General features: G+C 39.7%; 1 protein-coding gene across 1 annotated transcript in view; it reads left to right on the top strand.

The window, feature by feature from the left end:
• The window catches only part of PLEKHH2 (pleckstrin homology, MyTH4 and FERM domain containing H2), a 131,990-nt gene extending 108,188 nt beyond the window's left edge, over window positions 1-23,802 (top strand). Inside the window, exons 24-30 of the mRNA XM_019021569.4 lie at window positions 1,648-1,745; window positions 9,406-9,547; window positions 12,926-13,071; window positions 14,714-14,843; window positions 18,124-18,210; window positions 20,046-20,183; window positions 21,231-23,802. Of these exons, the coding sequence (XP_018877114.4) occupies window positions 1,648-1,745; window positions 9,406-9,547; window positions 12,926-13,071; window positions 14,714-14,843; window positions 18,124-18,210; window positions 20,046-20,183; window positions 21,231-21,416 (927 nt within the window). The 3' untranslated portion in view covers window positions 21,417-23,802. The remainder of the gene's footprint in view (window positions 1-1,647; window positions 1,746-9,405; window positions 9,548-12,925; window positions 13,072-14,713; window positions 14,844-18,123; window positions 18,211-20,045; window positions 20,184-21,230) is intronic.
• Window positions 23,803-25,808: the final 2,006 nt, after the last annotated feature.

The following is a 25,808-nucleotide window of genomic DNA, read 5'->3' as shown; positions in this document are numbered from 1 at the left end:
GGAAAGGTGTTAGTAATGGAAATGATACTCTTAAGTATTAGGATAATAAGGGTAGATATGTAGAAGTGCTAATAAAATGGCTTTCCATTTTTTTTCATTTATTCAGCAATACTTACTAAGCTATTTTATTGTATCCCAGGGGCTGGCTGGACTCTGTGGGGAATACAAAAGGACCAGAAATAGTCCCTGCCCACAGTGAACTTAAAATTTGCTTACGGAAGAGCAGCTTTATACACAGATAACCTTGAACTAGGGTTGAAAGTGATGAAAGTTTAGAGAGTGCTGTGAACTTTGCACAGAAAGAGAGAGATTAAGTTCAGCATTGGGAGTTAGGGAAGGCCTGAGCTGGAAATGAAAAATGGTTTAGGAAACAGACCTGTGGCTGGGTGCAGTGGCTTACGCCTGTAATCCAAGCACTTTGGGAGGCCAGGGCAGGTGGATCATTTGAGGCCAGGAGTTTGAGACCAGCCTGGGCAGCATGGCAAAAACCCATCTCTACTAAAAATACAAAAATTAGCCAGGCATGGTGCCACACGCCTGTAGTCCCAGCTCCTCTGGAGGCTGAGGCACTAGAATCTCTTGAGCCCATGAGGTCGAGGCTGCAGTGAGCCGTGATCATGCCACTGCACTCCAGCCTGGGCGACAGAGCAAGACTGTCTCACAAAAAAAAAAAAAAAGAAAAAGAAAGGAAGAAAGAAAGAAAACAGACCTGTGGAAATGAAAAGGGAGGGATTTTAAAAGAATCTTTTCCAGATCATAGTAAAATAACTTTAATAGAGCTTCCATTTAGTAATGGCAATAATATATATAGAATTAGGTCGAGTGTGGTGGCTCACGCCTGTAGTCCCAGCACTTTGGGAGGCCAAGGCAGGCAGATCATTTGAGGTCAGGAGTTCAAGACCAGCCTGATCAATGTGGTGAAACGCCGTTTCTACTAAAAATACAAAAAAATTAGCCAGGATGGCGGCGGGTGCCTGTAGTCTCAGCTACTTGGGAGGCTGAGGCAGGAGAATCACTTGAACCCAGGAGGCGGAGGTTGTAGTGAGCCGAGATCGTGCCGCTGTACTTCAGCCTGGATGACAGAGTGAGACTCCATCTCAATTTAAAAAATAAATAAATAAATAGAATTATAGAACCACAAGGGACCTTAGAGAAACTGCACTTATTTTGCAAATGAGAAAACTGAGGCCTAGAGAGGGAAATGAGTTACCCAAAATCAAATAGCTAGACCTGGGTCTAGACTCTTTCCATAAATTATATGTCAGATTTCTTTGGTATAACTTTAGTTATTAAAATCTTTTTGAACTCGGAAGGTGAAAAACTTGCTTCTTCAGTGACCAAATCATGGAAAAATCCCTGGAATCTTCTTGTTTCCAGTTTCAGGCAGTACTACATTACGATTCCTTTTTGAGTAAAAAATGCATGGCCACAGTCCAAAGTTAATGTGTGTCCAAAAGGATAAGTGGACCAAATAGCAATTTATAATTACGTACTAAACTCGGAGCCGCACAGAGGCTGAAAACAAAAAGCTCGAGTATATTTGGTTTGATCATATTAATTGAAAAATTTCAGTCTGCAGCACACTTGTCTTCAAAAAATGTTGATTTGAAAAGTACTGTAAATCTCAGTTTTCCACTTCCTTTCTAGATTTGTGACATTATTTCCAAATGGGAACAGGCTTCCAAAGAACAGCAGCCTGGAAAATGTGAAGGTACAAGGACTGTTCGTCTGACATACAAAAACAGGTGTGTAATACTGCATCCAGATGCCAAAGTATGAGTATACAATATGTTCAAATAATGCACCTACTATTTACCTTTCTATTGAATGCCTTAAAAGTTATTTATTTGTAAGTTTGTCTTTCTATAAATGGTAACTCTGTTTCTATAGGAAAAAAACCTTGTCACATAAAATTTTGTTTCTAATTCTAGTCTCTTAATGTCATAAAGAATTATATTTTATAAAAATATGCTTTTAGACAAACATCAGAAACACTAGGTCTCAGCTGAGCACGGTGGCTCACGCCTATAATCCCAGCACTTTGGGAGGCCAAGGTGGGCAGATCACCTGAGGTCAGGAGTTCAAGACCAACACTTTGGGAGCCAACATGGCAAAACCCCGCCTCTACTAAAAATACAAAAATTAGCCAGGCATGGTGGCATGTGCCTGTAATCTCAGCTACTCAGACAGCTGAGGTGGGAGAATCACCTGAGCCCAGGAGGTTGAGACTGCAGTGAGCCGTGATTGTGCCACTGCACTCCACACTCCAGCCTGGGCAACAGAGTGAAACCCTGTCTCAAAACAAACAAAAAATACACACACACACACACACACACACAATCAGAAAAACTACAGAAAAAAATAGCTGCTCTCTTAGAGTAGTTGATACAAGGATGCATTTTTCACTTTCATAATTTCCTTTAACAGTATTATTACATTTTTCATAAAGACTGAATACTTCAATACCCTACTACAGATCAGTAGTAAGAAGAGATACCTATGTTTCTTTGGGAGGCTGAGGCAGGTGGATCACGAGTTCAGGAGATCGAGACCATCCTGGCCAATATGGTGAAACCCCATCTCTACTAAAAATACAAAAAATTAGCCGGGCGTGGTGGCGGGCACCTGTAGTCCCAGCTACTTGGGAGGCTGAGGCAGGAGAATGGCATGAACCCGGGAGGCGGAGCTTGCAGTGAGCCAAGATTGCACCACTGCACTCCAGCCTGGATGACAAAGTGAGACTCCGTCTCAAAAAAAAAAAGAGGAGATACCTATGTCGTATGTTTGCCTCAGTCTTTTGGAAGTCATATATTCTTTATACTCATATTTATTCCTTCTCAGTCTTTCATTCTCATTTTTCTCTTTCTTTCTGTCTCTCTCTCTCTCTCCCTCTCTCTCTCTCTCTCTCTCTCTCGGTGTTCACCGAGCTTCAACTGTAAGGCCTATCACTTAGCTGGATGCTATAAATAAAATTGTAATAAATACAGACAGACCCAGTCCCTGATCTTTTGGAATCTATGGGTTAGTGAGGAAGACTATTGTTGGGCATATCATCACTCTAATGAGTGTGTAATGACACAGTATGTTCTCTGAAGGGAGAGAGAGGTACTGTGAGGGCACACAACAGTGAGCCTGACCTAGACGGGAGACCTCGGGAGGCTTCTTTGAGGAAATGATGTTTATACCAATTTCAGAGGGAGATGGGAGTGGGAACATCAAAATGCATAGAAAAGAATGTTCAAAGGCCTGTAGACGGAGGCTGCTTAGCTTGTGTCAGGAATTGAGAAAATGCCGGAGAAGCCGGAGCACACACTTTCTCTACAGATAAAATGGTAATGTACTTTGGCATGTAGTCAGGACCCAGATTTCCTTTCTTTCTTTTTAAATATTTTCATTTCTTTCATGTATTAGCAAAAGGTAGTACTTAATAAACACTGTTAACTGACCAGTTCACATTAATTATAACAAAATAATGGTATTTTGTTGGTTTTATTTGAGTCTTATACCCTGTAAATTAAGGAATCTATAAAATGTCAGACCCAGAGCCTGGTAGAATTATTGGAGTGGTACTCAGAGGTCTCTTTTTGGAAGATGTTCAGACTTAAAATTGGAATGTAAGAATTGAAGGCACTGTACAACATAAAGAATGTAATTTTGATCCACTTTAAAATTTCTTGTTCTAATAGTCTATCCCACAGAAATACCCAGATAAGTGGGCAGAGTATTCCAGTATGTCACAGTATCTTCCTTGTCATGTTTTTGTCATATTCTTTGTCAATGTTTTTGTTAAAAACTTGGGACAGACACTCACATGTTTATTAATAGGGAGAACAGTTAAATAAATATGGCACATTCATATTTTGGACTCTTCTCTCATCCAGTTGGCAACTTAAAGGGCCACCCAGTATTTGAACAGACTCTGTTGATCTGAATAAATGGTGGTTGTGAACACTTGTGCTTCTTTATTCAGGGGCTCATGAGCTGTGATCATTTGCCAGAGGTTCAAGTAATAAGAAAGTGACTATTAATCTTTGGTATCTAAGATTTTAAAATCATGCATTCCTAGAGATAAGCAATATTGCATAGACATTGGAAATCTAATAGGCTTCACCCCTGGAGGGACCTGTTTCCCTTGAGGGCAAACTTTATCAAGGTATCAATGGCCCTTTGGTGGCTGGGAAGGACAGCAGGCTAGAATATTTGGACCTTCTAGATTATTATTGTAGTTCTGTTTAATGTGGAGCAGTAGTTCCCAACGTGGGCCCAACACTAGCAGCCTCAGGACCACGTGGAACATGTTAGAAATGCAAATCATTAGGCCCCACTTCAGACCCACTGAGTCAGAATTTCTGGGGGTGGAGCCCAGGAGTCCCTGTTTTGACAGCTCTCCAGATAATTCTTACACGTGCTGGGTTTTGAGAAGCACTGACCTAACGGTCCTCATCACTGCCCCTGCCTCTTGTCCTCAGCTTTTGTGGAAGGAGCCAGCTCCTGGACCTGGCCTGCCAAAGACATTTATGGAGAAGAGGTTCAGGCATTCTTTTTTTTTTTTGAGACAGAACTTCACTCTTGCTGCCCAGGCTGGAGTGCAATGGCGCGATCTCAGCTTACTGCAACCTTTGCCTCCCAGGTTCAAGCGATTCTCCTGCTTCAGCCTCCCAAATAGCTGGGATTACAGGCGCCTGCCACCATGCCCAGCTAATTTTTGTATTTTTAGTAGAGACAGGGTTTCACCATGTTGGCCAGGCTGGTATCAAACTCCTGACCTCAGGTGATCTGCCCGCCTCAGCCTCCCAAAGTGCTGGGATTACAGGCATGAGCCACTGCGCCCAGCCAAGACTATTCCTAATAATCTAAACCTTGTAAATGCTTAATACATACCAACTCTGAGTATGATGGCTATGATTGGAACTGAAGTGAAATTTGGATAAAATTTGGATATGAAAGACAGGTAAAAATAATGCTTCAAGTCTAACAAACATCACAAGGAAGGACAAAGAGAGTCGTGAATAAAATTTTTTTGGTTGACAATTGGTTGAGTTTATCCAAAGACCTGGAATCAATAGAAAGGAATGTCTGGGTTGCCATAAGAGGTTGTGGAGTCCTCACTTCAAGTTGTTCTGCCTTCCTAGACCAAACCAATAGATTTCTTAAGTTATTTGATTGAAGTCTCAGCCTCCCTAAAATGCATAAAACCAAGCAGCTCCCCGACCACCTTGGGCACATGTTCTCAGGACCTCCTGAGGGCTGTGTCACAGGCCATGGTCACACATATTTGGCTCAGAATAAATCTCTTCAAAAATTTTTTTTTAAAAGACAGAATTGTGAATAACAGATGATGATTACCTTGTTTAAAAGTAAAACCTCATGACAATGTCTTTGACAGCAGGAAAAAAATTAACTCAACTGAAAGGCTTGATTTTTAACAGAACTCTGAAATGGCTGGACAGCCACAGCTATGAGAAAGTAATGTTTCTAAACATGGCCGTGCTTTGCCGGTGTTTATAAGTAGCTTAGACAATGAGCCCTAATTTCTAGTGATACAGTTAGGAGGGAACCTTGCTGTGACCTGTCACACAGCCAAGGACCTGATTCTTCATCTGCCAAGCAGCAGGGTAACAAACAAAGCTAAAATATCAATTCTCTTTATCATGGAATTTTAAATGGATACTTAACAAGTGATGGAATTTTAATTATTTAGATTCAGGTATGAAAGATCTAATTAACAGGTTTTGAACTTGTTCTCATAGACAACCGTTGGCAACTAACATTTAAATTCTATTCATAGTTAAGCTTCTTATTTAATTTGATTTCTCACTGTGTTTTTGAAATTTTAAGAGCCAAGGCATGTTTTTAACAAAACAAAACTGGCCATAGCCAGAAGTTTAAGCCAAGAAATGGAGTTTATCCCATTTCTCCTAGCTATGTTCACACCAAAAAAAATTCCAGGATCAAGAGACTCTCATGTGGACCAGGCACCGTGGCTCACGCCTGTAATTCCAGCACTTTGGGATCCTAGGCAGGCGGATCACCTGAGGTGAGGAGTTCAAGACCAGCCTGGCCAACACGGGGTGAAACCCCGTCTCTACTAAAAATACAAAAATTAGCTGGGCATGGTGGCATGTGCCTGTAGTCCCGGCTACATGGGAGGCTGGGGCAGGAGAATCGCATGAACCCAGGAGGCAGAGGTTGCAGTGAGCCAAATTGTGCCACTGCATGCCACTGCATTCCAGTCTGGGTGACAGAGCGAGACTCTGTCTCAAAAAAAAAAAAAAGAGAGACAGACTCTCATGATTCCAGAGACCTCTGGGGCATACTACTACTGGTACTCCTACTACTACTACTAACCCTCATTTGTTGAACATTTACCTAACATCAGGCCCTATTCTTAACTCTCAGTATGCATTCTTATATAATCCTTACAACCCTTTGAGGTACTATTATTATTTACATCTCACAGATGAGGTAACTGAAGCTTTAGAGAGTTAAGTCACTTGCCTAAGACTATGAAAGGGAATTCTTCAGGATTTTTGGCAAATAATTCCTGTACTTAGCAATTCTCACATACCATTTATTTGTCCATTCATGCCATCTACCAGTGCCAAGCCTTGTTTGAAGCCTTGGGAATTCCAAGGTGAATAGAGTTTCCTTGCCCTTTAGAATCTTCCAGTTTATAGGGAGAGGCAGACATGAAGTCTTAGCAATGCAATCAGTGCTGTAACAGGAAGAATGTAGCACAGGAGTGAAGAACATGGGCTGGAGACAGACTGCCTGGGTTAGAATCCTGGCTCTACCACTTACTATGTGGCCCTGAGCAAGTCACTTAACATCTCTGTGCCTCAGGTACCCTGTATGTGAAACGGAGGTCAAAACGACTCCCACCTCTAGGGTTGTCTGAAGGATTAAATGTTGGCAATTGTAAAGCACTTGGTTCAGAGCCTGCCACATAGTAAATGCTTAGTAGATATTTGTCATTACCATGAGTATGACGCATAGGTACAAGAGGTTGTAGGGACATAGAGGAAGACTTTGCAGAGTGGTGACTTCTGAGCAGATGACTGGAAGTTGGACGCCACTGAGGCAGGAAGAGAACAATTGCATTTTTAGTAGAGTATAACCAGTAGACCATGGTGGACTGAAGAGTGAAGGAAGGGTGAACAGAGAGAGCTTGCAGGCTGTCCCCCCAGTAAGTTTACAAGAGGATGGGAAGGGCAACAGTAGGAAATAAATGCTCTGAAGAATGAATATGGATCCAGTTGAGGGCAAGCAAAAGAATCGCCCAGTGGTGCTGAGAGCCCTGCTGAATTTGGAAGCAGTGTATTTGTGTAGCGGTACTGGTCCACAGTGACGCGATTTCCATCCCACAGTATTCAGCTTCCTGGGTGTCCAATGAGGAGGTGGAGATTTGGGAATACCCCTGTGAGCTAATCTAAGCCTTGCCTGCTGTCATGGAAGCCCATTCTGTCTGCTGCAGGCCTCTTTAGGATTTGGAAGCAGCTGAAACTGGCCATATTGTGAGAGGCTTAGATCACATTCCTCTAGTGCCTTTCCTATTCAAGCTCCATGGATTTGATTTTTATGACTTCTTGGTCATTTTTGTTCCTCTTCAAATTCTCCCCAAATCCCTGGATAGCTATTGGAGCCAAAACTGTTTCTTTAGGGATTTGAGCCCATGGTTCATGTCCAGTATTGTTTCTCTCTCTCTCTTTTTTTTTTTTTTTTTTTTTTGCTAATGATACTTCCTTTTCCCCTGTCAGGCTCAATTGTGTTGCCTGCTGGGAATAAGAGAAAATGCACTTAAGCTCTTTTTGCCTGTAGCCATTTGGTTCTTTTTCTCCCCTTAGCCATATTACCAAAACTTCCAGTGGTAACACTTAGCTAAACTCTAGTGGATTACAGTGATGAGTATGATATACTTCCTAACTTCAAGTAGGGAGAATAAGCTATGCATACAAATGTAAGCATGCCAAAAAGAAAGGCTTTCATCTTAAATTTTCTTCTCTTTGTTTTATACGGCTTTGCTGATATCATTTTGGACTTGGCATCTGTTTCTGTTGCCCAGCCATATTCTACTACCAGTTTAACAATATAATCCTGCATTATTTGTCTTTGTGTAGTCATCATAGATTAAAATGGATCTTAGGATTTTTCTGATTTGTAAACTGGGTAGAGAGGAAAGAATGAATAGAATCATGGGGTAGGAGGAGCTTTTCAAAGTACACCCACCCATGCTTGCCCAGAGATTCAGACCTGCTGCCCTCCCCTTCCCTGCTGTTTGAGAGAATTACTGGGAGAGATACTGTAAATGATAGGGGTGTGTCCTCTCCCACAAGTGTGTAGGGGGAAGAAAAGGCTGAAAATGCAAAGTTATAGCCAAATTGAGCACACACCTAACAGCTACTGTATCTAAATCTCTCTTTTCCAGCCACTGTGTTGTCATGGCAGTATTCAGGTGTGTCAAGATGTTGCTCACCCACCCCATTGTCACAGCATTTAGAGCCGTTACAGCACCTGTGCCTGATCTGCAGCCTGAAGTCAGAGCCCCACAAATCTCACTTATGAATAAATGACACAGTGAATAAATAAAGAGAGTCACTGATTTGATGAAGACCCCCCTAGGCAGACAAAAGCCATGTTGTGTTTCAGTGAGTAATAGTGATAACATGTAAACTATTTTTGAGCCCCTAAAGCTGCTTATCAGATTGTGGCCAAAAAGTCAAAACACACTTAAATCTATAAATATTATATTTCAGATTCCCAGAGAAAACTCACCTTCTCCCCCTCCCCTTATTTGATGTTGATTTGGGGGTGGTTTTGAGTTGAAACCTTCACTTCCTTTTCCGTGCTGTGTCCAAGGTATTCAGGAAGGATCATGAGGGTTTTGAAGACTGGGTTTATACAGCCCATTGAAATAAAGGCCTGTATCATACATTCCTTGCAAGCGAGGGCATATTTAATTTCGCTTGATGTCTTAGGTCCTTCCTCAGGAACATTTAAGGATTTGGTGTTTCAAGGCCTAAAAAATTGCTTCATCCCTTTACTTCTACTTATATATTTTTATTTATATTTACAGTGGATTTCTTATAAGCACCATATAGTTGGGTTTTATATTTTATCCACTCTGACAATCTCTGTCTTTTCATTGGTGTATTTAGACAATTGACATTTAATGTGATTCAACGTCACCTCCAGCACTTCTCAACTTCAACCTCAAAGCAGTTTTTCTTATTTTGCAGAAAGTACTAAATAGAACAGAAACGGAAGTCATTGACAGTAGTAGTCTAAGTTCATACCACTTAGAGTACTGTGTTGAAACAACCCCGTCTCAGTCCTCTGGATTTATCTTTACTTTATTTCCTTGTAAGAATATAATTTAATGAGAAATTTACTCTTTTTTTTTTACAGACTATATTTCTCAGTGCAAGCTCGTGGAGAGACTGATAGAGAAAAGTTGCTGTTAATGTATCAGACAAATGATCAAATCATAAATGGACTTTTTCCTCTGAACAAGGATCTGGCATTAGAAATGGCAGCTCTTTTATCTCAGGTAACTTCCATGTTATATGGAGTAATCTATTGAAATAATAAGATACTAATTTCTACACTGAATTAAATGTAAAATAATATACTTCAGTAATTCTTTACATTCATTTTGCTACAATTAGCACCTTAAAAATTACAGGCACTATAATTATAGTTTGCCTCTAAACTGCTGACAATTGCAATGATGTAGAATGAGACAGTATTCCATAAAGAGAACCCAGTTTCTTAATTATTTTGAAAATATATCTCTAGGCTTTGTATTTAATAAAGGAATTGGGGTGTAGAGCTGTGGGCTTGAAGATGCCATGCTGCAATCGTTTGGTAGTCTAATAGGAGTAAGTCCTTGAAAAGGCTAGAGCACTTTCTTTTATTTGCCTATTGTATCAGCTAGGATTAAGTTCAATCTTCTACACACACACACACACACACACACACACACACACACATATACACACACACACACAAATTAATACTGACTTAATCAGAATAGAAGTATATTTAGCGCTCACATAGAGAGAGAGGCATCCTGGCACCTCTGTGAAGCCATTAGGGGCATGGGCTTTATCCTGTTTTCTCTTCTGCCATCCCTAGGGTGTCATCACCATGGTCCTGGGAGTCTGCCAGAGTGCCAGCTAATGTCAGTGTTCTGGGCTTCAGGGTGGGGGAAGGGCTGAAAAGGGCATGCCCTCCCGCACTTGAGAAAACTTCTCAGCAGCTGCATAGAACGCCTCCATTCATGTCTCTCCCATCAGAATTTAGTCACATGGCCTTGCCTACTACCTACCAGGGAGTCCGGGGAATGTGGTCTCAGCGGGGTGGCAGTGTGCCCAGCTAAATTTAAGGTTTTTCTTAAGAAGAAGGAGAGAATGGTCATAAGGTGCAACCCATAGTCTGAACCACACCCAAGTCTTTGCCTAGGTTAATTAAGGAAAATGTTAAAGCAACTCTGTCATATGGCATCTGGACCAAGGCCTAGATTCCCCAGGGTCTTTGGCCTATGGCTCTTCACGCTACACTCTGTCCCAGGACATCTCAATCATTCTTTTTATTCTATGCACCACCTATGCCAGTGTTTCCCAGATCTTTTTTCTTCAGTTCGTAGTTTTTTTATGGGCTCCTTAAAATCAACTTTTTTTTTTTTTTTTTTTTTTTTTGAGACAGAGTTTCCCTCTTTTGCCCAAGCTGGAGTGAAGTGGCACAATCTCGGCTCACTGTAACCCCCACCTCCCGGGTTCAAGCGATTCTCCTGCCTCAGCCTCCCTAGTAGCTGGGATTATAGGCACTCACCACCACGCTCTGCTAATTTTCGTATTTTTAGTAGAGACGGGGTTTCACCATGTTGGCCAGGCTAGTCTCGGACTCCTGACCTCAAGTGATCCACCTGCCTTGGTCTCCCAAAGTGCTAGGATTACAGGCGTGAGCCACCGCGCCCAGCCAAAATCAGCATATTGAAAACCAAACTAATCATCGTCCCTCCTCTGTGTTCACATTCTGTCTCCTCTTTATGATACTGCCTCCACCCGGTCCCCCAAACAAGCTTCACACCTGGGAATTATCATGACTCTTCCCTCACTTTGGCCCTTTTCCACCAGTCACCACATCCTGTGAGTGTGAACTCTTAGGGATGTTTTAGTCTGTTCTCTCCTCTGTATGCTGACTTCTGTTGCTAAGGTTCGGATCATTGTCTGATACTGCCTGCTGTCCTGCAGCAGGCTCCTAAGTAGTGTGCCTTTCTCTGGTCTGGTCCCTCACAAATTTATCCTTCACACAAATGCTAGAGGGATTTTTTCCACTTATCTATTGCTACATAACAAATGACTCCAAAACTCAGCTACTTAAGACAGTAATTTGGGCAGGGATGTGAAGGGACAGTGTGTGTCTCTGCTTCCGGTGGTATCAGCTGACATAGCTTGAGAGCCAGTTGTCACTCTATGGCTGAGGGCTGGAATCATTTGAAGGCTCCTTCAGTCATGTCTGGTGGCTGATTGATGCCGGCTGTTTGTGGGGACTTCTGCTGGGACTGTCAGCTGGAGCACCTTACACGTGGTCTCTTCATGTATATGACTGCTTGTGCTTCCTCCAAGAATGGTGAATGGGTGACAGCAACAATGTCCCAGAAGATAGACAAGAGGTGGAAACTGCTGTTTTCTTAAGGGCTGAGCCTGGAAACTGGCACAATGTCACCTGTGCATGGAGCTTTATTAGGCAGCACTAGTAACTGGGATAGAGAGACAGCAAAAATGTGAATCTAGCTCTGTCATTCCTTGTTTACATGCAAGGACTTTCAAGATCTGAACTCTGCCTGCCCCTCCAGCCTCAACATTCCCTTAATACTCCCTACCTTGAACTTCATGCTCCAATAAAGTATAAACTGTGGTTGCGAACACAACTGTATATCCTGGGAAGGACTCTATTCCCAGGATTAATGCTAGTAGAATGAGAGTATGAACACAATAACATGGAGAAAATCTAGGAACAAAGTAATGAGAATATGGTTCTTGCTCCCATTACATTCAGGAGAGACCCTCAAAAAGTCCAACTAATAGTTTTTTGAAATTTCTTATAACTTTTTTTTTTGAGATGGAGTCTTGCTCTGTCACCCAGGCTGGGCAATGGCATGATCTCGGCTGACGGCAACCTCCGCCTCCTGGGTTCAAGCGATTCTTCTGCCTCAGCCTCCCGAGTAGCTGGGATTCCAGGTGCCTGCCACCACACCCGTCTGTTGCCTTTTATTTTTAACATCTATTTCATCTTATTATCAGCGATTAAAATAGTGCCTTAAAAATGAAAAATTGTCCTTGCAGACAATAACAAAGTAGTGACCTTTAGCAAGTACTGCTAGATGGTGATAGTAAACTAGGAAGGTTAATGTAGAAATGGAACTCAAACGTTTAAATTACAGATTTTTTTCAAAATTAGAATTCAAGCCAGGCGGTCGCTCTGGCTCACGCTTGCAATCCCAACACTTTGGTAGGCCAAGGTAGGTGGATCACTTGAGGTCAGGAGTTCGAGACCAGCCTGGCCAACATGGTGAAACCCCCGTCTCTACTAAAAGCACAAAAATTAGCCAAGCATGATGGTATATGCCTGTAGTCCCAGCTATTCAGGAGGCTGAGGCAGGAGAATCACTTGAACCTGGGAGGCAGAGGTTGCAATGAGCCTGGGTGACAGAGCGAGACTCCGTCTCAAAAAAAAAATTATAATTCAAATGTAACTTATAAAAATTCCTACATATGATTATGAAGTTCATAATCACATAATCATGACAAATAGATTTATGTATTATGTGTTAAAAAAGAATGTTTAGAAAAAATAAAACTAACTGATTTTCTGTCTTAAAACTCTTTTCAATATATTTTCACTTTTTTGGATTTCCAATTAGGTAGAGATTGGAGATTTTGAAAGACCTTTCTCAACTCCAGCAGGGCATGTTACCAATCAGTGCAAAGTGAATCAAACTCTAAAGCAAGTCATAGAGAAATTTTATCCTAAAAGGTATAGAGATGGCTGTTCTGAAGAGCAGTTAAGGTAAGGAAATCTTTGTAACTCTTTAGAGGGTAGGGTCATACTAGTTTTTTGATAATATTTTTGTGTTCAAATTTTAAAGGTGAAAAACATTTGGACAGCTTTCTCAAGATTTTTTTAATACGATTGAGCCACAGGAGATTATAGATTTTTTTTCTTTCTTTTTTTTTTTTTTTTTTGAGACGGAGTCTCGCTCTGTCGCCCAGGCTGGAGTGCAGTGGCCCAATCTCGGCTCACTGCAAGCTCCGCCTCCCGGGTACAGCCATTCTCACGCCTCAGCCTCCCAAGTAGCTGGGACTACAGGCGCCCGCCACCACGCCCAGCTAATTTATTGTATTTTTAGTAGAGATGGGGTTTCACCATGTTAGCCAGGATGGTCTCGATCTCCTGACCTCATGAACCGCCTGTCTCAGCCTCCGAAAGTGCTGGGATTACAGGCGTGAGCCACTGCGCCCCGCCAATATTTTTAAGATAAGCCCAGAAGCTTTAGAATCTATATTTAAACTTTCTTTGATTTAAAAAAAAAAAAGGCTTTAGATGTACTTTTTAATTGATCTTTTTCATTCTTGTCCAGAACAACCCTGATAATAAATAAGAGAAAAAAATTGGCCAATAATATGTTTAATTTTATGAAGTAGATACCAAAAAATTATATTTTGTATATTCTATTATGAATAAGTTGAAATAAAAATAAACTATCTTCTTACAAAAGACTTTTTAATATAAAAGTTTCTAATTTACCTCAATTTGGAGTTTCAATTTCAGAGAATATATGAAGAGAAACCGATTAGATTTAGAAATAGAGGCAAATCCAATTTATCGTGAGCTTTTCCAAAATAGAAACATTTAAGATCAGCCTTTTGTCTATGTAGAATAAGTGCTTGCCTTTGTAATTTGATTTGACAAGTTTCACCTTGCATCTAACATCTCTCCAAGCCAGGGGTGGGAGGACCTAAAATTCTACCATCAGGGATTCATCTTTGGGCTCTACTACTTGTTTTTTTTTTGTTTTTTTTTTTTAAGACAGAGTCTTGCTCTGTCACCCAGGCTGTAGTGCAATGGGGTGATCTCGGCTCGCTGCAACCTCCACCTCCCGGGTTCAAGTGATTCTCCTGCCTCAGCCTCCCGAGTAGCTGGGATTACAGGCACCCGCCATCATGCCTGGCTTATTTTTGTATTTTCAGTAGAGACGGGGTTTCACCATGTTGGCCAGGCTGGTCTTAAACACCTGAACCCAGGTGATCCTCCCGCCTCAGCCTCCCAACATGCTGGGATTACAGGCGTGAGCCACTGCTGGCCTGTACTTTTCTTTTAAAATGAAAATATTCCCATGAGAAATTATCTTTTAAACTAATTTACGCTAAGTTTTGATGGTAGATATTCAGATTTTAAAAATGGACCTGCTGGGGGTACCTAGTTCATGCCGAAAAGATGAATAGTATGAGAATTTGGTGAAAGGAATATTCCAGAAAGGACAAGTGATGGACAGTGGTGTGATGAGAGTCACAAAATCTTTACCTGGGTTATGCCTAGGGATCACAGTTATGCTTAGGATTGGCTCAAGGAGAGTTTTATCTTAAGACTATGACACACTGTTTATGTTTTTGCTTTAGTGTTTTTGTTTTTGTTCTTTTCTTTTTTTTAGGCAGCTTTGCCAGCGACTCTCAACCAGATGGATGGCCCTCCGGGGACACAGTGCTGCTGACTGTGTGCGCATTTATTTGACAGTAGCCAGGAAGTGGCCATTCTTTGGTGCCAAGTTGTTTCTTGCAAAAGTAAGAAAGAATGGGAGAGAGATGCATAATGAAAACCTTTGTGTACATAGTTGACCAGATTTACCCCAGACTTAGTATCTTTGGCTTTTGTAAAAATGAAGAAATATCCAATAATGTAAAGAAAACAATGAAGAGACACTAGGGAAAGGGCAGAAAAGCTTCTCTGTCTTTTCCTCTCTGCCCAACTTTTCCCACCCTAAATCATTTCTTGGACTCATTAGGTGAATCATGAGTCCTAAACCACAGCTGAACTCTGCATTCTTCTGTTCAAGTCATTCTTCCATGCACATGTTTACTCTGTCACTCATTTGCTCATTTATTTAGTATTTACTAAGTTCTGTTTGCTAAACATTGAGCTAAGCTCTAGGGATACATAACCTATTGTTTCAGATGGATTGTACATGAACTTCCAGGACTATTTTACTTTGTAACAACAGGCCTATAAACAAACCACTGTATGGCAAATATCACTATGAGTCACATGAACAGACTGCTGCAGGAACACTGAGGAAGGAGACCTACCCTGCCCAGGGATGGCCAGCCCTTTCCCCAAGGGAAAAATTATGCCTTTTGATTCCTTTTCTTTCTGTTGAACCATGTCTCTTTGTACTTTCTCAGGCTCTTAAGATACATCTTGCCTTGTGTTATATTTTTCTGTGTGTTTGTTTTATACTCACTATTAAATTGCATGCTCCTTGAAACTATAAACTCACTGATCCTAAAATCTTCCTCTTGTACCTACTATAGTGCTTTGCACATAATTAATAATTATCACTTAATAAATATTGCTGAATAGCTGTGCAACTTTGGGCAAGTCAGGTTACCTCTCTGGACCTCACTTTTCCTCATCTGTTAATGAAAGACTAGAAAAGTAAAATCTAAGGTATCTTCTAACTCTGATTCTATGAGTGACTATATTATTGATAGGTGAGAATTAATTTTTTTCTAGCGGAACTGAAAGCTGTATACTAATTAAGAAAAAGATGATAAAGTTAGTATTCTTAAACATCTATAAAATTAATGTACTTACAGGAAGTTGAACGTATATTTTTTAAAATTAGAAGGAATAGATTTGAACTGTAGAGCAGCATGGATTTTAATTCTAACTTCAGCATTGGAAATAATATTAAATACCCTTTTCTGTTCTGATAAAATGTGCTTGCTGGCACAAAATATTATTAAATAATAATATTGCTTTTCAAATTACATGACAAGCGTCTTTTTTGCTCACTTTTCTTTCTTTATAACAAGCGACACCTCCTTTGTTGCTTCATGGCATCCTGTTTTCTGTGTGTGGTAAAATACACATAACGAAATTTACCCTTTAACCTTTTTTTTTTTTTTTTTTTTTTTTGAGACGGAGTCTCACTCTGTCACCCAGACTGGAGTGCAGTGGCGCAATCTTGGCTCACTGCAACTTCCGCCTCCCAGGTTCAAGCGATTCTCGTGCCTCAGCCTTCTGAGTAGCTGGGATTACAGGCGCACACCACCACGCTTAGCTAATTTGTATATTTTTGGTAGAGACAGGGTTTCACCATTTTGGCCAGACTAGTCTCGAACTCCTGATCTCAAGTGATCCGCCCGCCTCGGCCTCCCAAAGTGCTGGGATTATAGGCGTGAGCCACCGCATCTGGCCCATTGTAACCATTTTTAAGTGTATAGTTCTGTGGCATTAAGTACATTCTCATTGTTGTGTTGCTGTCACCACCATTCATCTAAAAACTTTTTTATTTTCTCAAACTGAAACTGTACCCATTAAATGCTAACTCCCCAGTCCTCCCTCCTCCTCCCAGCCCTGGCAACTGCCACTCTACTTTCTGTCTATATGCATTTGACTACTTTAGGAACTTCAGGTAAGAGAAATCATATAATATTTGTGCTTTTGTTATTGGCTTATTTCACTTAGTGTAATGTCTTCAAGGTTCATCCATGTTGTAGCATGTGTCAAAATTTCCTTCCCTTTTGAGGCAGAATAACATTCCACTGTATGTATATATATACCACATTTTGTTTATCCATTCACCTGTCAGTGGACACTAGAGTTGAAGGGCATCCTTTTGAACTGAATTCTCCCTATCCTTTGCAAATCAGCCCTCAGTAGACAGTTTCTAACTCAGGGTTTTGTATATATGAGATGCTAGCAAGTTTTATTATATAAAATAACCCAACATTCATTCCAGTTTTATATCTATAGTCTTGACATTATTTTGTGAAATTTAAGGGAAATAGTTAAGATTTTTTTTAGGATTTCATTTGTTAATGGAACCAAACAAGCATCATTAATTGCTCAAAAACATTCATGGGTTTCAGTTGGATTCTAGTGGTAGGAGATTCTTTTTATTAATATAATTTCATAGCCTTTTTTTTCTATGAGAACCAGGAGTAGCTTTTAGCTTTTTTTTTTTTTTAGATGGAGTCTCACTCTGTCACACAGGCTGGAGTGCAGTGGCGCTATCTCAGCTCACTGCAGCCTGCGCCTCCCAGGTTCCAGCTGTTCTCCTGTCTCAGCCTCCCAAGTAGCTCGGATTACAGGCGTGCACCACCATGCCCAGCTGATTTTTGTGTCTTTGGCAGAGATGGGGTTTCGTCATGTTGCACAGGCTGGTCTCGAACTCCTGGCCTCAGATGATCCACCCACCTCAGCTTCCCAAGGTGCTAGGATTACAGGCGAGAGCCACCACACCCATTCAATTTCATAGCTTTTACAATAAAAAATTCGGTGGAAATTTTCATATTTCTAATTACTATTGATTACACAGTTTCATATTTTCTTGTTATTGTGTTTTTATTACACATTGAATATCAGATTTAAACTTTCAGGAAAGGTGTGCAATTATAATAATACTCTTTTACCTTGTAATAGCACTACACAACTTATCAAGCATATCAGTATATTTTGCTTCATTAGGATTTTGGTCATCATAGAAACCCTAAAAGCTTTGTTGACTATTAACGTCTTGACACAGAAGAAAAGTAAAATATAAACATTATTGTTCCCATGCTAAAGATGAGGAAATTGAGCCTCAAACAGATTCAGTAGTTTATCCAAATGCATACATTAATATATGGCAGGTTTGGGTCTCAAAGCGAGGTCTCCTAATACCAAATTCACTCTTCGCTCCGGTATACCACCCTGCCTCTTTCCTAGGAGAGATTTTTAATAAATTTTTGTTGTTATTATTGTTGTTTAATGGCAAATGTTACATGACATTTAGACTGAAAAATATTTCTGTAATTTTGCTTAGTATTTATAATATAGTGTATTTTCACCTCTTCATAGCCCATAACTCCATCATCACTTGGAAGTACTTTCTTGTGGCTGGCTGTACATGAGGATGGTTTAAGCCTCTTAGAATACAACTCCATGGTAAGTTTAAACGCTCAAGTTTTGCATTAAGTCAACTGTTTCCATTGCTCAGTGTACCGTAAACAGAAGGTAATGATATCTTAATCTGATTTTTCTCTTACCCAGAAAACATTCTTCCTAATACTATGTCATGAACAGTCATTTTACAAATACAGCTATGATTATAATTTAACCTTTTAAAACAAGATAAGACAGGTCGTTTATTGTGTATGAGAAAAATCTTGATACCATGACTAAATTGTAATCATGGTTATATTCATGAAATGATTATTTTTTAAAAGTGTTAAGAAGATTGTTTCCTATGTAAAATAAAAATCTGTAAGAAATCATTAAGGTGGGCACTTTAATTACCAAAGTTTAAGTTCACTTTCACTAAGGCTTCTTTAACAATTTCTATAATTTCCTATAATGTCATTTATATAGCATCTTAGCACTTTTCACATAGTTTAAATTCAAACTATGATATCTATATGTGTTCATTTATTTACCCAAAATTTACATTATTTTTTAATCATATTTCATGTGTCTAATTATTTAATGCAATTTTATTCTCTTTTTTGTTTAATCTGGTGAGCAGGAATTACTAAATTCACCTGGCAGGTCTAATCCTGTGACTATAATCAGAAGATCACTGAAAATTTTCTGGAAACCAAACTATCCTTTTGTGTTATAGTTACTGTTTCCCCTTATAATTGCTTAAAAAACAAACACACACACATTTTTTTTCAAGGGGTTATATTTTCTGAGTGCCTTTTAGTTTTTGAATGGATAACTTGAAGATATTATAAAATCAGTGACTTAAAGTAAAAACAAACAAACAAACAAACCAAAAAACCTATACACCAGTATTAAGTTACCTTAGTTCAGAAAACTAGCTCCCTAGCTCCCAGGAGGTAGCCAGACAGGCCAGGAAGCACACACAGGTGGGTCTGAGGCATTCAGTCCTGGAATGGTCTGCTCGGTCTTGCAAGGTAATCATTAGATACGCAGAGTCCTTTCAGGCTGTATATTAGTTACATTTTATTTTATTGATTTATTGATTTTTTTTTTTGAGGCAGGGTCTTATTCTGTCGCCCAGACTGAAGTGCAGTGGTGTGATCACTGCTCCCTGCATCCTTGACCTCCTGGGCTCAAGCAGTCCTCCTGCCTCAGCCTCCCAAGTAGCTGGGACCACAAGCATGTACTACCATGCCCGGCTAATTTTTTTTTTTTCCATAGAAACGGGGTCTCCCTATGTTGCCCAGGCTAGGCTCAAGTGATCCTCCCACCTCAGCCTCAGGCATGAGCCATCAGGCCCGGCCTAAGTTATATTTTTACATTGTTTTGGAAACACATTAGAAAAAAAGATTTGCTGCATATGTGACAAAGGGTTAATACATGATACTATTTCTGTTTATGGATTTCAGAATCCATCTATCAAGGTGAACTATGTAGATTTACCAATACTTGACCATTTTGACCATGAAAAGTATCAGTAATATGGCTTAACCTAACATAAATATAAGAGATATATGAAAGGGCATATAAAAAATATTAACAGTGGCTTTCCACTAGATGCTGGAATATAGATGCTTTTTATTTTTTTCTTATATTTTCTCATTTTTCTGCAGTGACTTGTTTCGGACTCAACATTGTAAAGGTAGATGATGCCTAAATAAAATTAGTACCACTACTATCTATTTTGGATCATAATAGATTTTATTTTAGAAAATAATTTTGTATTATACCATAATTGATTAATATCTGCCTTTTAATGGAGATATATTATTAATTATTTTTCATCTCTCCTTGGAAGTGAGAGCATATAACATATATACTTTTTCTTCTCTTTAAAGAGGTTAATAGTCAGCTATGTGTACAAGAGTCTAATGACCTTTGGAGGCTGTCAAGATGACTTTATGGTAGTCATTAACAATACACATTCAAAGGACAAACCAACAGAGAAATTACTTTTTGCCATGGCAAAACCCAAGGTGAGTAGAAGCCTTTCTGCCAACTTTTTTGTGCTAGTTGTTTTCACTTAATCTTAGCCAGAAGGCCAAAAAGCAATGCTAATTGTTTTCATATTAAAACATTTATTCAGCAAAGACTGCATTCCAGATGGGAAAACAGACGTTATTTACAGTCAAACAAACATGGGTCCAACTTACATCATCTTTCCAAGCTCTGGTTTCTTTGTCTAAAAATATGGTAACATACTCCCTACTTCTTTTGGCTTAAAAATTAAATGAAGGAAGTTTGTAGGGTACTTAGCCCAATGCCAGGTATATAGAAGATTCAAAATAAATAGTTGTGGCATTAAGTTATTGCTGTCTGGTACTTTATACACATTATCTTATTCACTTGGGGTTATTTGCTTTATGGACTCATTAGAGGAAAGACTGGGATTTTATAATTAAAACATACTTGCTCCTTTACGACTTTTAACAAACTATGTAGTTTTAACATCTCTAAGTAAAAGCAATAAATAAATGGATTACATTCTAACATGTAATTCTAATTGAAAGTGATTTTCCTAAAACTTTAGCTGTCTTAATGTTATCAGATAAAAGAAATTACTTCTTCGGAATCTGAAGCTTTTTTTAAAAAATAGATGTCTTTCTTAATTAAGCCTATACTTAAGTGAAAGCAGCTAACCATTAAGTGCAGATCAGGGCGCTCAGTCTTTAGTGAAAATAGAGAGTTCTTATGACGCTAACTTTCTTAATTCATATATTCACTAATGTGGCTTTATGATAATTTGATAGAGTTCTACTACTGACTGTCACATTTCCTAAGAATGCCACTCAATTTGATTGTTTTTGAGATTCACTCTTTCTGCTGGTTTAAGTGATGAAAAAACGTGTGGCTGCCTTGATGGTGCTGGACATGTAAGCACTTCATTGTTTGATCTAGAGAGAAGGGAATTCTGGTAGCCTGGGCACTTGCAAATGGAGCTCACCTGTGGCCAACACTTTACTCTCTTCTGGAAGTGATGAGAACTTCTAAGGAGCATAACAATTCTGTTTTCCTTGTTTTAGATTCTTGAAATCACTCTTTTGATCGCCAGTTACATAAACAACTTCCATCAGCAAAAGGCAGCATTTCACCACCTCTCTGCTCCAGCACTGCTCTCAGCCCAGACCCGGGGACCCCAAGCCAGAATGATGGGAAGCCAGCCTCTTCTGTCAAGCAGCAGACCGACCAAAGGCCCCACCTTACTCTGAAAGCTGGGGAGCCTGAACATTCACTCCTTGTCCTCCATGCTGTGGCTGTATCAGCTCCCTACAAGTTCGTTTACACCTGGCAGCACGGCAGCCACACATCGGTATTCCAAACCTTAACAATGAAGGGGGTTAGGCTCTTTTATTTGATTCTTAAATATTCAAATAAATATTAACAGTAAAACATAAACACAAAATTTGCCAACACACTAATTTTCTTATAGAGTAAATGAGTAAGAATTCATCATTTTTTCCATCTCCCTTCTTCCTTGTCATCAGACACATTGTGCAATGTGGCTTTTCTTTTCTTTTCTTTTTTTCCCCTCTTTAATATTCTGGCAATCTTTAGAATGGGAGATTCCAAACTCCCATTTGGTAAACCAGTTGATTATTTGGAAATGTTCACTGCCAAAATAGTAAGTGCTATAACTAAATGTGCTTTTAATTAATGATATAGTGTTTGGAAAGGAGTAGAACATGCAGCATAAGAAACAGCTGCAGAGTGGTGTGAGGAGTACATTTTCAGAGCAGGTGCAGTACATCTTCCGGCTCTATGAATCATTATGTGAGAAAGCAGGATAACATTAGGTAACCTGAGCCTCCTGTGTGGTATTAGAAAGTATACCGTCACCTTTTCACATCACTGGAGTGTAAAATTTAAAACAAGATGGTGATTCCTGACATTCCTTGGCTGTCAGTGCTGCCCAGGTTCACAAGAATATTGCCCACATTTCACTGTATTTGGTGCCGGGTCATTTTGACCTTGCTTTGTTAATAATATCTTTAAAAACAAAGACAATCCTTAAAGCTTTGCTCCTCACACATTACCTTCTAATTATAGTTTGAAAATAGATTCCCTACACATACATACATATGTATGCACAGATAGGGTCTTGCTATGTTGCCCAGGCTGGTCTTGAACTCCTGGCCTCAAGTAATCCTCTCTCCTCAGCCTCCCAAAGTGCTGGGATTACAAGTGTGAGCCACCACACCTGGCTCCAGAAATTTTATTTTATTTTTTTGAGGCAGGGTCTCACTCTGGTTGCCCAGGCTGGAGTGCAGTGGTGCCATCATAGCTCACTGTAGCCTCGACCTTCCGGGATCAAGCAATCCCACTTCAGCCTCTTGAATAGCTGGGACTAGAAGCATGCACCACCATGCCCATCTAATTTTTGTATTTTTAGTAGAGACAGGATCTCCCTATGTTGTCCAGCCTAGTCTCAAACTCCTGGGTTCAAGCTATCCTCCCACCTCGGCCTCCCAAAGTGCTGGGATTACAGGCATGAGCCACCGTGCCCAGCCTCAAAAATATTTTTTAAAAGAAAAGAGAAAATAATTCTTCTGTCAAAGGAGGTTAAATTTTAGTTGATAGAGTACTTAAATGCATTACTTTATTAGGTTATGTAAGTGGTCAGTGCATTCCAGTATGTGTCACAACAGTGTAGTTCATATTCATGATAAAAATGAAACTGTGATAAGGCATGAAAATTATATTATTAAAATATTCAATTGTAATGGTAATCATGAGTATACTTAATTTTATTTATGTATAGAATATTTGTATTTATTTTTTGGACATATATTTATCACTTTGTCTTTTTTTAACCAATTTGAGAAATGTTAGCTGCTGAATTAATTTGTTGGCTGAGCCTTCATATTTTCTTCTTTGCTGCCTTCTCCCTGTGGCAATGTACTGTTCTCACATTAAGCCTTTTAAAAATGTTCCATACTGTATTAGCATCCTTAGAAGGGACAGAACTAAGAAATACATTGCTCAGATAATATTGTACTTTATTGATAATGACAAAAAGAATATTTTTTAAACCCCATCAAAATAGATTTCAATTGACTGTTTCCCCTACATCTTTTGAGCCACAGTTGCCCATTGAATAAGCAAATTTGTTTTTGAGAGTAAACTGGTAACCGTTTGTGATGACTCTCAGAAGCCTTTTGGCTGGGATACAGAAGAGTTTCTAAGTTCCTAGAGAGCCATTTAATAATTAGTTGGTGAGCCAGAGGCTTGACAGAGCTGTTACTTATGTGTGAGGACTTTATTCTCAGGCAGTAGTTTATTCATCATTTGGTAAGCCCCTCCCCACACTCTTCTAATTTAAACAAGTAGTGAAGGCTTAGCTTAAACTGTGTAGTACCTTAGACTTGGCATTTATTTTTGATAGAGCAGAGATAAAATATTTTGATGGAAGGAAATCAATTTTCTGTAACTGATGATGTGAAAATTTTATTTTCTGGGAAATTATATAGCCATTCAAAAATTCAAAGTATGTTATTATGATTGGTTACAAGAGAATAATGTTACATGTTTAATTGTAATATTTGTCTCCTATCATTTTCTTCCCTTTCAGTCATAATAAATGATTTACAAAACCCATTTTGAGCATTATCTTTTGAATAATCTTCAAGAAATACCTAATGTTTTCATTGTCAAAGCTGAGGTGTAGTACCAGTGAAAATGGTAGTTATTACCTCCTTCTCTTGCATTCATGCTTTGTCTTCAGTGTTGCTTTGTTTTATCCATATAAAAGGGAGCTGTTTTGGAGAATTGTAATTTTAATCCATATGTGTGCATATTGACACACAATATGTAAATAGGTAAATAGATAGAAATATTGGTTCTCCCATGATTTCATATTTCATATAGGTGAGTTGAATGGATTGTGTTCCAAAAATTTGTCTTAAATGTTCTGGATTGTGTGTGTGTGTGTGTGCCCTTAAAATCAAATACTATCACAGCTTAGAAATGACTTTAACTCTCAATTTACAAGAGAAGTTAGTCACAACTTATAAAGAGTCTTTGTTTAAAAATGTGTTTAATAGTTTGCTGTTTGGATTTTTTTTTCATTAAAAAGAAATACATGTGCTTACATCTACCTGCCAATTAAAAAAAATACACAGTGATCAGGTTCCTAGAACAATACATTTAACCCTTAATTGTACGTTAAGCATGATCCTGAAGAAGTAACCACCGTGGATAACCATATTTCTCTAGAAAAAGGCTTTACCTGTTGGTGGGATGCCAAGAACATATTTCCCCCACCCACTCACCCCCCCTGCAGCTGATTTCTAGGGAGGGACAGCTCCAGTAATTTGAAAATTGAGGAAGAGAAGTGAGAAGCAAGAAGAAGTGGACAGAGCAGTTTCCCTGCTGCCCACCTGATTTATGCAGAAATGACATCTCCTCTCACATTTCCCCCCATTCTCTTTTCCCTAAAAGAAGAAAGGGATGTCTGGGCATGGTGGCTCACGCCTGTAATTCCAGCACTTTGGGAGGCCGAGGCGAGTGGATCATGAGGTCAGGAGTTCAAGACCAACCTGGCCAAGATGGTGAAACCCCCTCTCTACTAGAAATACAAAAATTAGCCGAGTGTGATGGTGGGCGCCTGTAATCCCAGCTACTCGGGAGGCCGAGGCAGAGAAGTGCTAGAACCCGGGATGCAGAGGTTGCAGTGAGCTGAGATCACGCCACTGCACTCCAGCCTGGGTGACAGAGTGAGACTCTGTCTCAGAAAAAAGAAGAAGAAGAAGAAGAAGGAGAAGGAGAAGGAGAAGGAGAAGGAGAAGGAGAAGAAGAAGAAGAAGAAGAAGAAGAAGAAGAAGATTTAACTGCAACAAAAAGAACTTTTTCTCCTTTAAATTCCAAATTAAGTCCGCATGTAGATATTTAGGGTGAAGCAAGATTTATCTATATTTCAGTGGGACCAACATACAGGCTTTTCTTGGGTGTTTTTCTTTTCTTCAATAGCTTTATGACACTCAATTGTTGGGGATTTAAGTGGGAAGAACAGTCCTACAAAGAAGAGTTGGCGGCTCTGGGCAGAGGCTGGGGTGAGGAGACAAGCTAAGCATTTACTTTATATTGTGATTTTATTTGTTGGATTTAATTTGACCTAAATTGTACATAGTCACAGTGACTCTGGATTATAATTCGCATCATTCCAAAAAACTTTATTGTATGCTTTATATTATTTTGCAGTCCAGTAATAGGCAAGGAATACCAACTTTACTAGGGAAAGGTCTATTAGCAAATAACTCCAAAATAGGACACAAATGTTCAGCAACGAACTTGAATACTGAGTACCCTTCCTTCCTGGGCTTTGCCAACATCATTTTCCTTTTTTTTTTTTTTTTCTGTCGCCCAGTCTGGAGTGCAGTGGCGCAATCTCCACTCACTGCAAGCTCCGCCCTCCGGGTTCATGCCATTCTCCGGCCTCAGCCTCCCGAGTAGCTGGGACTACAGGCGTCCGCTACCACTGGCTAATTTTTTGTATTTTTAGTAGAGACAGGGTTTCACCATGTTAGCCAGGATGGTCTCGATCTCCTGACCTCGTGATCCGCCCTCCCCGGCCTCCCAAAGTGCTGGGATTACAGGCGTGAGCC

The sequence above is a fragment of the Gorilla gorilla genome, chromosome 12 (genome assembly GCF_029281585.2).
Source record: "Gorilla gorilla gorilla isolate KB3781 chromosome 12, NHGRI_mGorGor1-v2.1_pri, whole genome shotgun sequence".
In the NCBI taxonomy this organism is placed as follows: domain Eukaryota; kingdom Metazoa; phylum Chordata; class Mammalia; order Primates; family Hominidae; genus Gorilla; species Gorilla gorilla.
The sequence above is the reverse complement of the archived record's forward strand: the minus strand, read 5'-3'. Positions and strand labels throughout refer to the sequence as shown.